The 17,343-nt window shown below is 39.3% G+C and overlaps 1 protein-coding gene across 5 annotated transcripts in view; it reads left to right on the top strand.

Annotated features, from left to right (window-relative positions):
- The window catches only part of LOC110990438 (solute carrier family 28 member 3-like), a 50,539-nt gene that overhangs the window by 29,199 nt on the left and 3,997 nt on the right, over positions 1-17,343 (top strand). For 4 of the 5 annotated variants that reach the window (XM_087134615.1, XM_022255442.2, XM_087134616.1 and 1 more), the window contains exons 8-10: positions 75-243; positions 786-959; positions 16,095-16,275. In XM_087134615.1, coding sequence (XP_086990741.1) covers positions 75-243; positions 786-959; positions 16,095-16,275 — 524 coding nt within the window. Of the gene's footprint in view, positions 1-74; positions 244-785; positions 960-7,324; positions 7,506-10,205; positions 14,873-16,094; positions 16,276-17,343 lie in introns of those variants that run through there. The other variant, XM_022255443.2, reaches the window with a different exon arrangement.

The following is a 17,343-nucleotide window of genomic DNA, read 5'->3' as shown; positions in this document are numbered from 1 at the left end:
GATCTTAATAGGTGAATTTTGAAGAAAACATGTACTTTGCTAACCTAGAGATTTTGATAATTTTTTTTGATCAGGGAGGAGAGAAACATCATAGAGGCGGCATCAACCGGTGCATCAACAGCTATCATGCTGGCATTGAATATTGGTGCAAACTTGATTGCATTTCTGGCCCTCCTGGCTCTCTTCAACGGCTTGCTGGGGTATCTAGGAGAGAAGGTTGGCATCGATGGGCTCAGCTTTGAGGTAAGTTGGCCATGTCCCATAACACTGAATGTGAACAGATCCCACAATATAAGTATCAAGGCCACTTTCCAGTCACTTTTTGTTCATATTGCGTTTGAGAGAGCTAACTGAAATCTCTCTTTTGATGTATCGCTGAGTTTTGAATCCTGATGACAATGGGGATTATGTTGGGGAGGTGATGTGCAGGGTTCTTAGTGATTTTGAGGAAGATTCTTGTTGACAGTTTTGTCCAATGAGAACCTTGTAGCACTGTCGAGAGAAAACCACATTCATGGGTTGCCTTACCAGTGGGCCTTGCCGTTGTGCTACTCAAGGGATGACGTGTGAGGAATTCTACCACACACTCTTCTCTAGATCTGTCTCCCAGTATTATTAGTCCCCAGAAGATATCAGGCGCCATCGTAAAATACCATAAAATAGTCCAAAGCAAACAGTATGCCGAGCCAAATCAGCATCACAGGTTTGGACGATTTTCCATGAATTCCCACACTACTGAGAAGACTTTCTCACTGGAGACGTGGAAAAATTGTTCCCCGCTGCAGCTAATCTGCTCTTACGTCTTCATTCCTGTGGCTTTCCTGATGGGTGTGGAGTGGGACGACTGTCGTATTGTGGCCGAGCTGATCGGCACCAAGACATTCATCAATGAGTTTGTGGCCTACGAGCGGCTGGCTGTGTATATCAACAACAGGGCCACGGATGGAGCCACGATATCGGTAAGCTTTGCCCACACTGGTCAAATGTCGATGTGGCTGGGAAAAAAGTTAAGTCTGTAATCAAACTCCTGATCTGAATACAGTTTGTGAATTTTGGCCAAAAAAGTCGTCAGGAAAAAAAGGATCATCAAGTTTTTTTGCCATTATCAGCTTTTGATCAGACATACACAATTACCAGGGTGTCTTCAGAACACAATGCCAAACCAGCATAAATAGAATTTTGCTTTTAGGACTTTTGCCTTTACATTTCCTAACAATTTGTTGGACCACATCTGATTTTGGTCTGACAAATACCCCACGCAGTTGCCAAATGTCATCCTGTGTAAAGCTGAATCGGTGGCAGCCACGAATCCCTGTCCTTGAGGATAGACACAGAATGTGCAGGGAGTATACTCAACTGTCAATTAATGTTGGATTTTTGCCCTGCCTGACGTGTATTTTTAACACTGTTTACTCAGTGTGTGCCCCCCCCCCCCGAGACTTGTGGAAAAAACACATGCAAATCCATCCCCGGCATGAATCCATCCCTGAAATAGTTGTTCGTGGTACCTGTTGCTACATCTGATTCGAACCGGCCAGCCGACACCGGCAAGCTCGGTGGTTGAGTGGTTTGAGCAAGCAGGAGGTTGTGGGTTGGAGTCCCACCTGAGTACGCTTGTGGGTTTTTCACAAGTCTTCGGGGGCATACACTGAGTATACAGTGTTAAAATACACGTCGGGCAGGGCCAAAATTAAACATTAATTTACATCTCTCCAGCGCAAATCCGTCCTTGAAATACTCAACAGTGATTCCTATAACAAGGTGCAGGGAGGACGTGTGAATTCCTGGCTATCGCAGCTGTTTCATGCGGATCATGCATTAGGAAAAATTCTGTAGGTCATGTTAGAGTTTTGCTTGCATTCAAGGCATATCTCTAATCTGCCTGCTTTCTTCTGAAATCTGATACGTATGGGAATCATTGCTCTTCACATTGTAAAGCAAATTGCATCTGTGTTCATAACCTTTAATACACAAAGTCCAAGTAAATCGTGCAATATTGGAAACAGGTGCTATAAAAGTACATGTCCCTCGCATATGTACATGTACTGCACTTTTTGCTACAAGTTTGAAGGACATATACCAAAAACCTGTAGCAACAAGTGTAATTGACTGAAGTTGTCTTCAGTGCTCTTACACGTAATTCAATAAAAATGCTTGTACCTTTTGTGCCTTCTAAACAAAACACGATTTAAATATCAAATACAATAATTACAATGAATTCTCAGGATAAATGTTAAATAGAAAAGACATTTGGGGGAGTCCATATAATTCAATTATACAAAGTTGCAGTATATCCTGAGTGTATCCAGGGGAAATCTAATGAGATTAATTCCTTTTTGGGTTAAAATAATTAGCCAGACTTAAACAGAAGTGCTTCATTTATATCCTAGCTATTTCCTGTAATAGGTTCACTGCAAACCAAGTCCAGTTTTGGTTTTGATGAAAAAAGCTAATCCCCACAGCCATTAAATTTACCCAATATGTAATGTACTTGAGGTTGGTCTGTTCAATATCCATATTTCTTAAACTGATAGATTTTATATCGTAAAAAAAAAAATTCGGATATTCAATATTATCGTGATTTTTTTTTTTCTGCCGCTGTTGCGTCACAGGGTCTGCTATAAAGTCCGATCACATGGTCCTTATAGTCCCCGACAGTGCCTAAAGTGCTGCACCACCTTAAAATTTATGTTACTTTCTCATCGGATGAGCCCAACTTGAAATTCATTTCCAATGTATTTTTTAATACCCCCAGACCCAGAGGAAAACTAAGTTGAAAATTTTTTAAAACTTCAAAACAGTTAATTATTGTGAATCTTGAAGTATCTTTCACAGGCGACAATAACAACAAAATTATGGTATTGAGCACTGCACCATCTCCCATTACCGGTTACCGTTGAAAGCATCTATATCCACTGTATTATAAAGTCGAATTGAACAAAACCAACAAAGTCAGGTTCAGCTACATGTACATGTAGCCGTAACAGATAACTGTCATGTGGTACACATGTTCATTAAAAGGAGCTGTCTACCAGCCAATCAAAGAGACAAAATGAGCCCAAATTGCCTTATTTCAATGGAACTATTAGTAACAAAAATATTCTCTGTACAGTTCAGTACATCTGTGGCAATTTGTATCATTACAAATATACAGACTACTTTTGCTTGAATTACTTGAAAGGGCTGAGCGGCTTTCTTTTTCCACATGATGCAGTTCTGTACTTCAGAACAGAATGCAATTGACCATGCCTACTATTTTACATAAATTATGTTATGACTGTATGTGCAAAAAGTCATATTTTCCCAAGATTCATGTCGATGTTACTTTGTGTGGAGTTTATTGTTGTTTGGATTTTCGGGAATATTAGTCAAACTGCCTACAATGTTTTTGGTAGTGATAAATGTGCGATTTAAGTGACAAAAACGACACTTCTGAAAACAACAAGAAAACTGTGATTAAGCTTTCACGAAGTGAAAATAAATAATATCTTGTGCCTCAACCAGTTAGTCGGTGTAGGTATACTTAACACTTTGACCAGGCCGTCCATCCCTTGTATGCAAGCACTCTGGCCCGAACTCGTGAAACCTGAACAGCGACACGGCGGTCCGACTGCATGTACATGCTTAAACATGTACGTGCTAATAACTGTCTACCTCAGAAGAAAACCGCTAGACAAAAGCAGTGTGGTTTATGCACCAAAACTAAACTTAGTCGTGTTATGATATTTCAATTGAGGAAAAAGGGCCCGATTCGAGTTTGATGTGAATAAAAATCACAGTTTTGATAATTTCCTGCTGTCGAACAATAAAAATGAAATGCTGTACAATAACTGGGGGTAAATTTAATGGAAATGCCTTTGATTTTTTTAATGTCAAAAATTAACGACCTAAGCCCAGCTGTCTACTGACAAAATACTTTGCATAATTATCAAATTCCAAAAGCAATTTTAATTTTTTATCATAATTTTGTAGGGATTTCTTTATCTCTTCTGTTGTGCTTTTTTTTACCTGCAGTACAGAAAGGAGCATACTCGATCATATTCTCAGTAAAACTCCTGTTGAACATATTTGCAGTAAATTTCAGGGGACAAATTTTGTACAAAATTTGATGAAACTCCTTTTATAATTGTTCTTTTGGGGAAAAAAAACAGTAAAAACGCCCTCACCCATTTATTTTATGGGACTGTTGCTTTCAAATGAGCCACTTTGCTGATATTTATGTGCAGATGTTGTCTTTCAAAGGGCATAACAGATTTAAAGGTAAGGAAATGCAAGGAGTAAATTTAGCACCAATTCTCCCCACAAGTTTTGGCCTTTTGAGTGCGTTCCTGCTTGGCTGTTTAAAGCACTTTTTAGCAGGGTTTCTGCACTGACAAGTGACCAGTGCATTTTTTCCCTCATGGTATTAGTTTGAAAGTAAAATTACTTCTTTTTCTAAATGTATTTTTGAAAGTAAATTAACAGGTCAACATAAAGGCACAGCTTGTTGATTAGTAGATTGCTCACTGAAAAATCATCTTAATCAGAATTTAATCAGTTCAACTGATACCTATCACACATGTCTCATTAGGGTTGCTTGTACATGTAGGTACTGTATGACACCTACGTGTACACTCACCCACCCTTTCATATGTATACTTGTAGGGTATTTCCTTTGTTCTCGTGTACAAAACTCCCACACAACACGAAAAAAATTTCAAATCACTGCCATTTCAACCAAATTCAGTTTCCTGGGTTGAAATTTTGACTGTATGTCCCTTACAAGTATATAAAACACATTTGCGACAGATGGATGACACTTGAAAATTCCTCCTTCTTGAGTAAATTTGAAATATCTATTTCGTGAAATTCTTGTGGGGTACCACTTTAGTACCCCACAAGGATCAAAACTGGCCTTGTGGGGTACCTTCCATTGTTCCGGTACCCCACAAGGCACCATGTACTGAGGTTGGTGAAATTAGATAAGCTGGTATGAAATGTACCCGGTAGAGGAAGATGCTCATATGAATTGTGAAATGTCTGGTTTATTTCACCAAGAAGAGGGAGAGAGTTTGATTTTTGATGCCTGCAGTTGTCTGTTTATTTTTATTTTTGAAGTTACCACTGTGGTACATGCTAGTGTACACTGTAAATCAGTTGTTTGTAAACGTACCTACATGTACATTGTACATGTACTGTACTCATTTGCTGTATTAGTAATGAGAGCCTAAAGCGCTAACAAATTTGTTGCTGTTGAGTACCAGAGTGTGACGTCATTTTGAGCCAGCAAGTGTAGTGCAAATGAAGGGAATCTGCGCATGTGTTGGTTCACGCTCTGGTTGTCGCTGTACTGCCTTTTACACACTTAAGTGTGCACATGACGTATTTAATACGTCAATATAGTATAGTCTAGCAGTGTACATGTACCTCCTTTCAACGGTGCATGGACTGTCATTCTCCCGATTCAGATCAGAATGCGCGAAGTCATGGATAGGAAGTACAAAGTCTTCACTTGTGTCTGACCCGACCCCAGAGAGTTCAGCTGCATGATTCTTGAAAAGCTTTCATGCATGTACTTCAGTTACCATTTCACTGGGAAACCAAAGTTTACTGTTGCTTTCATCCTGTTTCTGTAAGACTGTCAGTTTGGATGATAGGCTATTTGACTTCACAAGCTAGTGCTGGGATGTTCATTTTGAAGAATGATTAATCTCTTCATTTGCTCTGCCGCTATGTCTTCTTTATTAAGCAAGTAACTTCATTTCATATGCGCTGAGCTAAACAAACGTCCTTAGTGTTAATGGCTTCAGTCTGCTTTTATTCTTCGGCATAACCTAACATTTTCAGCCAAAACCAACTTCTGTTTTAATTGATGAATGGGGAGTTTTAGCAGGTTGTTTGCAATTTCTGAAATGACGGGGAAAGGAACTGGTTAAAAAGCATCTACATACTAAGTACAGCACAGCGTGCATTTCTTAGCTTTTGACAAGTCCTTGTAAAGTCACGCACATTGTATTTGTAAGGAACCACTGAAAATAGCCATACCTGTGCAGTGTACCGGTATTTTGTTGTACATGTACATTTGCCCCAGTTTCACTACATGTGACCTTGTGGCTCAATACATGTATGTGTGGTTTGTGTATCAAACCTGAATGCCATTGTCATGACTTGTTCATCTGTCCCGAGGAGAGGCCAAAAATTATCCAGGACGGGCAGTTTTCGCTTGCACCACTGTTGAAACCACCTTTATTTCACAAATCTTTTACACTGCTGAACAAATTTGCATAATTCAATCCTATGGAAATATTGGCTCAGTTAGCAGCAGGGGTAACAGTTTCTTAAAGTTTGTGTGCACCAGGCAGGGAAATAGGACAGAGGGGTACCCCTCCAACAAGTCCAATCCCTATACCCTCTCCAGCCTGTTGTTACTTAACACATCCCCCCCAGATGTCTGAAAAGAATTCCGGGGATACCAGTATAACAATGACCAACACACAGACGGAGGGGTTCTCTCTGTTCCACAGTTTGCTTCATTATGTGCGAGGGGACGGGCAAGTTTTGACACTACATGTACATGAGAAGGGAAGGGCAGATATTTAACCCTACTCAAAAAAAAAACCTGTCTGGAAGCACACCTGGATGTTTTTGTTCAACCTCCTTTGTCCTGTGATCCTTTTTTTCACCAGCCCATGACACTTTGACACGGTTGAGATGGTGTCGGTAGTCCTCTGTTCACAGCACAATTTGCACAGTTCTGCCCCCCCCCCCCCGCCATGAGGCATGCCCTGCCCACCTCACAGTCAAGTTTCTTTTTTTTGGTCCTGAAAGCAAATACAAGGTGAAAAACAGTTTAAGCGCCGTGAATTTCTCCCCAAATGTTTTTAATTTCAAGTTCAACTCCCTCCCCTACTATTGAAACTGTTTGTCCTATAATAAAAACATAGGGAGAACAGATTACATTAATTATCAACAAGAATTCTGGCACTCAACTGTCATAGCTACATGTATTTTGTCCTTAAACAAGTGCACCTCTTAAAATACTGCTGTCGCTTGGAGTGTAAGAGGGAAAAATATGTTTTTTATCACAAGTTTGCTCCTTCATAAAAACCTGTTCACTACCAGTAGTTTTCAGGGAATTCTGTATTTTTCCTGCTGACAGTTCGGCCTTTTCTGATTTGTGTTGATTTTATTTTTCTTTAAAGTCATTATTGCTCAAACTGTTTTGCTTTGCATGTTCTCACCACTGCATGCGACTTGTTTTTAAAGAAAAATTGTTGCACTCTCTGTCCCTTCCCAAACTGTCTACCCCCGCGATCCCCTTCTTTCGGCTGGTGTCCACCTGTAGATGCGGTCCCAAGTCATCGCCACCTACGCCCTGTGTGGCTTTGCCAATCTGGGCTCGGTGGGCATCCAGCTGGGGGGGTTGACGCCCATGGCTCCCAGCAGAAAGGGAGATCTGGCTTCGGTAGCTGTACGGGCGCTCATCGCTGGCACAGTCGCGTGCTTTATGACGGCCTGCATCGCCGGTAAGTGTCACGTCTAAATTTCCATTCAAGGCCTAGATTGTTCATAGAGTGTAGAATTAGTTGCATATGTACTGGTACATGCACCATGAAGCAGTGGCCAAGTAAAAACTTAAAGCAGTTTCTCCTCCTATCCCTTTTTTCCCGTTTTTTTCTGTGTGTGCGAAGGGGTGGGAGGTATAACTTAGCAACAAACATGTATTTCGACTTTTGTTTGTTTCTAACAAATGGTGAAGATTCCTTCAATCACAAGAGAGTTGGCGTCTGGGTTGAAAATCTATTAAATCTATCCAAAAATATCCATTTACTGTCTTAAAGATTTGCCATCTCTTAAAAAAAAAAAAGTGAAAAGGTCGACCTGTCTTGTTTTAGGTCAACCTGGAAGAGAAAGCGAGTTTGTTTTTTACTTGGTCCGGGGAACACCACACGAAGAGTTCTAACAGCACTGGTGCTTATGGTTTGCTCACAGAGCCTTATATGTCTAGCTTGACTTATTCCTACCACTTACATCTACCGTTAGGGTCATTTACACCAGCCATTTTCCAAGATTTCACGCCAAAGGGATTTACCACAGGCTGCACATTGAAACCCATATTTTTGCAGTTGTCCATGTGCCAAGGCTAATTTGGTTTGCGACACTCGTGTAACAATGCCATGTTATGGATGGGACACCTTAAATGATATCAATTAATGCATTTATTGTGTGCTTCAAGAGGGCCTGTCTTTGAGTGCTGTGTTGTTCACGCACCGTCACATGTTCATCACATGTTTGTGTTATATTCTCAGCTCTGGGTTTTTGCATTTTTATATTTTCTAATTATCAAGTGAGAATTCACGGGGGGAAAAATGCAATCAAATCACCAGCCTTGAGAATGGCCACGTATTTTGGTTGGTTGTGCAAGTTAGATTAAGCAATAAAGCTTGCATGCATTCTTGATTCATATGCTGTGACTCATTGCAGCATCCTCAAACTCTGAAAATTAAATTTCGTGTGGGGCTAAGGTGATACTCCTTATAACTGGGGCGCTGTCTGCAGATGTAATTTACTAAACCTACATGTACTACATGGGTGTGTGAATTCAGCTTTTAAGCTGATTTCAGCTTGTTTGTTTGTATGCTTTTTTGTTTGTTTGTTTTAGATTTTCACTCAAAATATTAGCTTTTTTGCACACCTCTGCACAAAATTGTGGAAACTTTTAAATTTCAACTCTTTGCTAGCTGTCTCCAGCTTTTTGTATGTGGCCATTGACATCCCTGAAACAGATTTACAGCTTTTAGGCTTTTCATTACCAGCCAAGTAACCTTTTACCAAATGGACACCACAATTTGATTTGATTTGATTTTTGACCGACCAAAACTGCCTGTAGTGTACTTGGAATGTAAAATCCACAGGTCCAAAGCTTTAAAACTCGGCAGCAGACTTTCGAACATGACAGCAGGATATTTTAAAGCTTGGTGATAATTTCAAAGCATTGGTGGGTTTTGGAGAAAGCAAAGTGGAGGGCCAGGTTTGTTTCACAGCTTGAAGAACCCTGCATTGTAGTAACTGCTTTTGAGCATTCTGAAACATGTGTGCACCGAAAAACATGGAAATCTCCATGTATGCCTAAACTCACTCCACAATGCGCGGCAAAGCCTGTTTGGTTTTAGAACATGATTGATTGCAAATCAAAATGTGTGCCCAAGTTGCATTTCAAGCATTTGTAATAATATAGTCAGAAATGAGTTGCAGTTTTATAGCTTCATGTTTGTGGTACACCATACGGTGTGTGTACATTTGTACATGCACCAGTTGACAACAGCCTTGATTGCTAGAATGTTTGGTTTTTTGAAACTTCATTTCAACCAGGAAGTGTGTGAATGAGGTGGTTCCAATTTCACACAGGTGTGAGAGATTCACCTTATCAGCTGATTTCAGTTCTTTTTTTGTATATTTTTAGTCTAAATTTCAACTTTTTCGTACTCCAGCTACGTACAAAAAATTGTTGGAACTTTTTAAATCACATCTTTTTGCAAGGTGTTTTTTTGGGGGGGGGTTGTATGTGGTCGCTTAACTCTTTTCATACATGTACATGCACTGGCAATGTAGGATGGGCCCGAGTACTTTACTGAACACTGCTTTGCTCAAATGACTGACCTCCAACATTTTTTTGGAAACTTTGTAGCAACTTGAGATTCAATATCTGTGGTTAATGATCTGGGGTTATTTTCCTGTGTGTTTCAATTGGGGACTTCTCTGCTTCCTTCAAAATCCTCAACTATGCAGTAACCAATTGTCATTAGACTTTAATGTAATTAAGTAATTCTGGATGGTTTGTACGTTTCCATATTCATCAAACTTGGCGTAATGTTTGGTTTTTTAGAATGTGTGACCTGCTTTGTAAAAATGAGTCATAAGTTGTTTTGGAAAGATCAAACTGATCTCTTTGATTTTATGTAATCACTTAGTTTGGAATCCTAATGAAAATAGCCATTATGTGAGTGAAAAGTGTGGCAAGTTCAAATTGATTTATATTTTGCAAGATTCTTTGAAGACTGACTTGCTGTGTGCCTCATTTCCACAGAAAGGGTCATACTTTACATTTACCTATTGTGTGATTTACACTTCCCCCAAAAGAGGTTCATTATGCACATGTGTACTATCATCAAAGACTTGATTGACGTCATTCATTTGTAAACTATTTATTTCCTCCTCTCCCACAGGCATCTTGTATGTACCACAGGACGCACAAGAGCAACTACCTACAACTGTTGTGCCCGGCGGCATTTTACCCATCTTGAACATGACAACTCCGTCAACATGATAACCAAGGAAACCTGTCTCGTTGAATTTTGTGTGGTTTATTCTTTCTTTTTAATTAATAAAGAAAACAATGAGCGGACGGGCGTCCTTTTGAACGTCTAGCACAAGCATTGTCTGATGTAAAATACTTGAAGGGGAATGTCTGTTAACATTATGATGTGCATCTTGAGTGTATTGATTTCGAGTTCAGGGGAAAAAGGGATGAGAATTTGTTTACGGATGTGATTGTGAATATGCAAAAAGAGCATTAGTCCCACATTATTGACATAAAAGCCTGCCAAAAGAATGACATCCAGGTATTTCATTCAACACTGAACTGCTCTTTCAACACAAAATGGTGGAGAACAAAGGGTAGTTGAAAGGTTACATGTGTACTTTCTGTCACTCAGGTCTGCTGTAGGGCAAGCAGAGTTTAAGGGTCAATTGTGCTTCGTAATCACTGAGGTCCAAGGAGTTGTGTGTCACCAATGTAAACACTGCAAAATTTCACCATTGTTTTATCCCCTTTTTGGCCTTTTTTTGGGGAAATTGTTGGTTCTGTTTGCATATTTTGGAAGATTTGGGGTTTGCTCTATCCCGGACAAAGGGAGCCCATCGTCGGGTGCCTGGAAGAAGGTCGTAAGCGCTTATGACCTTTAGTCAGGAAGCATAATCGCTGCAAAAGAAAATTTTCCCTGCAAAAGGACATATGTATGCAACTGTTCTTTTTTATGAAATATAAAGATTTCTTTGCAAATAGTCACACACAAAAATTTCCCAAGTCGTTTGATAAGTTGTTCAAAGGTTGCTTTTTGCACAGCCTGTGATGATTTTATAGTAAATTTTATCCATTTTTACTGAATAAAGAGAGTGTGTTTCTTACGCCCATTTACCGGGAACATTTTTCTACTGTGATCATGCTTCTGTGCAAAAGAGCATAAGCGCGCTTACGACCTTTTGCCGGGGACACGACGCTATGTTTGTAAGGGCTTGCGAGGTGCATTTGAGCAGCTTGTATTTGGAGCCAAAAGTTATATATTTTGGGGATTTGTAGGGCTGTGTCTATTAGTCAAACAATAAGATATTCAAACAATTATCCAAAAAGTGAGACCAGGTACATGTACTGTGTGTATTGCTATTGTTGATGGGATGTCAGTTACCTACAATGGTTGGTAAAGCTACTGAAATGCACCATGATTAGTTTGAATATTGAACCAACCCAAGTGCCTTTAATTGTTGGGGATCTCTGCTCATGTCTTCCCTGTGTTGTAAAGAAATTGAAATGTTATTCAAATTTTAAAAAACAATTTTTACTGCCTTAGTGTGTAACAGGACGTCTATAAGATTAATTTAGTCCTCTAAACTTTTTAATTATATTGTCCAAATCCTTAATTCTTTTGAGATAGGATACTGGTACATATGTTGTTTCATCTGACGATAATTTGCACAGTAACTTGCTTCCAAATGGATGCTATCTACTCTTCCACTTTGCTGCCTGACTTGAAATCATGTATTCAGTTATTCACCGGGATATTTAACTACAATACTGCTTTGGAGATTTTTTCAGAGAGATACCCAAAAGTTATATTGTTTTCCCACCACTAGTTTGTGTTTTGTTTTCTTATACAACAGCTGATAAAACAAATCTCTCAAATTAACAGGTAAAATAACCACAGTAGTCCTGTTTGCGCCACAAAAATTGTCACAAATAAGATCCATTGCAAACCATTCTATCACCGACATTTTATGACATTTCTCTTTAAAGTTGTGTGGATGAAAAGCCTATATTTTCCCTTGATTCGTTTATCGACCGTAAAAACATAACCAAGGTAATTACAGGGATTCCAAAAATAAGTTCCTGTTTTCTATGTCTGAAGTGTTATAGCCGAGAATCTGGATCAGGAATCTCTCCAACAGATGCACGTATGATCTGTCGGCCTAAAGGGTTTTTTCATAGCCATCAACAGATGGGCATTTCCCCAAAATAAAAAAAGATTAGCTAAGCTGCCAAGTGAGGGAGAACGAAGCAACTACTGTGTTCGTGGTCTTTACGAGTGGAGTTCATGTTAAGAGGGAATTAGAAAGCATAAAAATGTTATAATATTGGGGAAAACAATGGTATTTGCCTTATTTTATTTCAGCCTACACGTAGGAGTAATTAGTGTCTTTAGAAATAAATGCGCAGCACATTTCCTCAGATGAAATTATGTCTTCCGTACTCCCAAGCTGGCTTTTTCAAATAATATTCTTTCATAAAAAATGACAAGTGATGGGAGTTGGAATGGGGACGTTATTTGCTTGACAGACTGTCTGTGTGTAGATGTCTGTGAGAAGCAGAACATTTTAGATCCAAAGTTTCAAAGGAATGGGTGAGGTGTGGAGAAATATTCAAAAATGATTTTACGTAGTCAAGCATTGCGTGTGCGTTTTTGTGGATGGTCGTGATTGTGCCCTATGGTTATAGGGGGTGTGGCAAAATGCAAGCTGGGAGATTTTGCTCATCAGTTCACTGAGTGAATAGACTGTATTGTGGGAGTGTGCTATATGTGACTTGCTCTGACAAAAGATTAATCCTGGCTTCCTCTGACAGTTATGGTTTTGACTGGAAAAAATCCTGTGTTGCCACTTCACATAGATTAGTGTGCTATTCCCAGTTGAGTTTTGTCAAACTTGATCTGTGTGCAGAGGGGCAGAAAAATGGGGAGGGGACCTCAAGAACATGAAATTTGTAATTCCCCACTTTCGAGGGTGTTTCCGTCCTCTACATTCCTTTTTGCTGTACTTTCAGATTATGGATATGCACTTTAGTTTATACTCTTAAGAAGTGTACTCACATGTACCTTGGAGGTCTAGCATGAAATCAAATGAATGTTTCTATTGCCCAAAAAAGTAGAGAGTAGTCAAGGATGCTGTGACTATGGTTGCCTTCTATCAGAGCAAATCACATGAAGACAAGTATGATAAATGTTTGAAGTAGAATTTTTACGTACAGTGTGATGGCGTCAGCAACTGAGACAATCTTTAGTAGACAGATATGGACCTTTCACAAATCTCGGCTTCGCCTCCCTCTTTGGCTTGTGATTTGAGTTCAGTTCTTTTTAAACATTAGTTGCAAACAAGTTAAGAATATTTTTAAGCTGGTTTAAATAATGCAATGCCTTTGTGGGGGGCAATGGAGCTTCATATGACACAAGGTTATCTCTACTGGGGGGGGTCTAAAGTCATGAAATGAAGCCAAGTTTTTTTTTTAATGAGAAAACTAAGTCCTCAGGGTCAGTTATCAATCTGCCATCTCAAGAGTCAGAGATGGCTTCATCTTGGCTTATAGGAACCAGACCTAGAGGTTGGGACGTTGAAATTCTTGACCCTCAAATGAGAGGATTATTTATATTATTTTCAAAGTTTATACTTAAAAAGTTTTCAACAAGTGAAGTTATTTATTCAAATTTTGACAAATGTAGTGGTTATGGAGGTAGGGAGGTGTTTGTTATTAATCCATGTACAGACAAAATACTTGCAATCGTCATAAGATATCGGAGAGCTGTATAGGACATAAAAACCTGGAAGTTGACCTGTTTTATATGAGCTGCTCGAACTGTTATTCCAAGTACTTCCATCTACATGTATATGCCACAACAATGAATTCATGTGCATGTACAAGACACAACTTAAACAATGCAATGTTTGAATATAAGTCACACTCTATTGATACCTTGTAAAATGTAACGGCAGGTACATTGTTTTTTAATTGGAGTCCTTGTTTTTGTTTTCTTCTTGCAAATATGGACAAAAGACATTTTCCCAAACTTTAAAAATTTCAACATATAAAGTGATTCCTGATTGTTTCATTTTGTGTTTCCCGTAGAAGTTTCTCACTCCCTAACCTTCCCGAATCCTAAATCCTCTACAGTGAACACACAAAAGGACTTAGTCATGCCTCCCTCTATTTCTTTCTCTGTCTGTCAAAATCCTGCAAAACCCTTCTGTATTTGGAAGAATCTTGTTGCATTTGGGCCGACCGTCAAGTATTAGCGCTTAGAAGATACTGGATCATCTTCTACTTGCTTCCACACGGTAAACAACAGATGTAGAAAATATTGCGATATGTCACTGAACAATATATTGCAAAGTTTGCCAAGAAAGTCCTTCCACTGCTTCAGTGCGCAGTCATAAATGTCATTTGACTGATGAGACACCTCTGTTCAACATGTAGGTTTGCACAAGAAGGTCAATATACTGGGCATTGTCTTTTGTCCATATTTCTGGTATATATGCTCAGTTTCAGTCTGCATCAGTGTTATGGCAGGGAGCTAAATATCAAGGACATAAGGAACTGTCAAAATTTTTATTTTAATGTGATCATCTTATTGAGATTTATAAAATAAGAGCCATTTTAAAAGAATGTACTTACATGTAAGTATACAAACTGTAGCACCTTACATCTTTTTAATGTAAATTGAAATGTTAGGATTTTAGCTCTCTTTTCTAATTTCTTGGTGTATCATAGAAATCACAGGAAACCTTGTTTTGTGAAAGTGTGAATTTACTGTACCATTTTTGATTAATAATAAATTTGATGAGATTGTAATACTTTGCGCGTGTCATCAAAGTAATTTCCAGATGTGCACGAGCATCTTTGGTCAATCACTCCTTGCCTGTTATAGCCAGAGTCAAAAAGGAAACCTCTAAAATGTTTACTCCAAGCCTTTTTACTCCTGGGCAATCTTGCTGTCTGCTCTGACTTTGAAGCACCTCCACACTCTCTCACTGGCAGAGGAAGGTCAGCCTGGTAGGAAGGTTGAACTGCATTTGAGTTTGTGCCCTGTGCACCCACCAGGGTAATTGCCAGAAATTTAGGGGTCCAAAAGTCTGAAATTTTTGTGTCCCAGTTACATGTACATCTGACCTGTGTTATTTGACAGGGAAATATCACCGGAATTGATTTCCAGCTATTATTGTTTGTTTGGCAGGTAATTTGTATAATTCATCACTTTTGGAAATTAGAAAATGTGTTCTGAACTTACAAAATCATATGTCGGATGTGACAAGGACACGAAAAAACAATGGACCCCTGATTTCTGGAATTACCCACCAGACTAGTTGTAAGCATAAGTCTATTGCGCATTCTCAGCGGCAAGCATGCATGAACCTGTGCACACATGCAGGTGGCTCCCACCAAAAGACGGGACAGGTTATTTCTGGCTTGAAATTCACCCCTTGCTCAATGGCCTCCTGATTATTATTAATTATTCACACCTATTTTACCAAAGCTTACTTAGCTCTTTTCAAAGAAGCAGGGGTGAGATTTGTTAGGATTTTTCCTGATTTCAGGATTGGGGAAAATGTTTGGATCCCCATGAAGGTTTTTTTTTAAATGCTGATAGATGTACAGAACACAAAAAAATGGGTATTTCAGAGGTTATCTTCAGGCAGACACAAGACTTCATCGCTGCCGTAGGGCAATCAGAACTTCTGGGGATTATTTCATGGATATTTCATTTCCATCCAATCTCTGGCAACTCCTCTACTTTTGTGGACAATAATTATGTGTTAGTACTCCCAGCACCTTTGAATGACCAGATATTGTTAGATACTGTGCACCTTATAAGTGCTTTGATGAATAAAAAAGAAAAATTGCTAAAAGTTTTGGCATTTTGTAGATGAGTAAATCTTCAGTATTCAAACTTTTTGGAAGGCCCGTAACATTAAAAAGTAGCTTCATTTGTATGGATTGTGTTGGATCTGAAAACAGAATTTCGTGTTTGTTGATCATTTTGTGGAATTTGTTTTTTGGTACAAATATTTTGCAGGTGCGTTCTGAGGTAATAGCGACCTACGCTCTGTGTGGTTTTGCCAACATCGGGTCTGTGGGTGTGGTGCTGGGCGGACTGACTCCAATGGCGCCCACCAGGAAGCGAGACCTGTCCTCTGTAGTGCTGCGTGCCTTGATGGCAGGCACTATCGCCTGTTTTATGACTGCATGCATTGCAGGTAAAAAAAAAGTTGTAGACAAGAACAGTGTGTCCTCCAAATGGTGCAAGCACACACTTTTCGTGATAAAGATAAGATGTCAACTGGTGCTACTAATAACTTACATGTACAGGGTGAACAGAGGACACTTTTCCTCCACTTTTGCTCATGGCAATCCAGATATATGCCCTGATCAGTGCAGGTAACATGCCTGATTCACAATTCAGTGCGCCCCCAAGAGGTTGCCACAGAGAGGCTTTTCTACAGTACAATGTGGGAAAATGGTCAACAATTTGCACTGTGTATAGGGAATTTAAATGTTTCCCCGTGTTTGTCCGGGACAAAGATTTGAACAGATTCTTTGAGTATCATTGTTAATCAAATCAAGGGTGGAGGATGTTTTTTGTTGTGTTTTTTTGTGAGGTGAAGGCTTTTTGAGAGGTAAAGAATGTCCCTTTCGATCACACCAATTTCCTCAAGTTGTCCACTAACATTCGCTCCAATGCAAGTGGCGGTGAGTTGGCCTTGTTTTTGTCAACCTAAACTTGAAAAATGGCCTTTCTGCGGCAACCTTTTGGTGGCACACTGTATCATGACTTGCCCATATTACAACTACATGTAGTTTGTGCCACTTCTTGTCTGATCAGTGGATGTAATTTATTGCTGTAATAAGCGTTTCACCTTTACAATTTGAATTCAGTGGAGATTTAGACAGTGGTATATGTATATACTGAAGCATGCTAAAAAGGAATAACCCTTCCACTGTAAAGTGGCACAAGCTGAATTTTGAAGCTTATATTTACATGTACTGGGATGATGAAACTAAGGTTTACTCACAAGGATTTGCTCCAAAGTGTCTATATATGGTAGCTTAAGAGCCTGAAGAAACCTGGGCAGAGAGCAGATTAAGAAGAAACATTCAGGTTTAAAGGTGGGAGGAAAACTGGTGAATATTCATGGAAAAATCCTCAGAATCAGGCACGGACTTGAAAACCCTATCCACAGGTGTGACTTATTCCTGTTCAAGAGTACGGTTTCTGTGTATTCGCCAGGCAAGTGCACAAGCCCAGCCCAAAAACTTCCCACTAA

This window comes from Acanthaster planci, linkage group LG03 (genome assembly GCF_054643075.1).
Source record: "Acanthaster planci isolate LZ-2023a linkage group LG03, COTS_SCS, whole genome shotgun sequence".
Classification (NCBI taxonomy): domain Eukaryota; kingdom Metazoa; phylum Echinodermata; class Asteroidea; order Valvatida; family Acanthasteridae; genus Acanthaster; species Acanthaster planci.
This window is presented reverse-complemented; position numbering and strand designations above follow the sequence as displayed.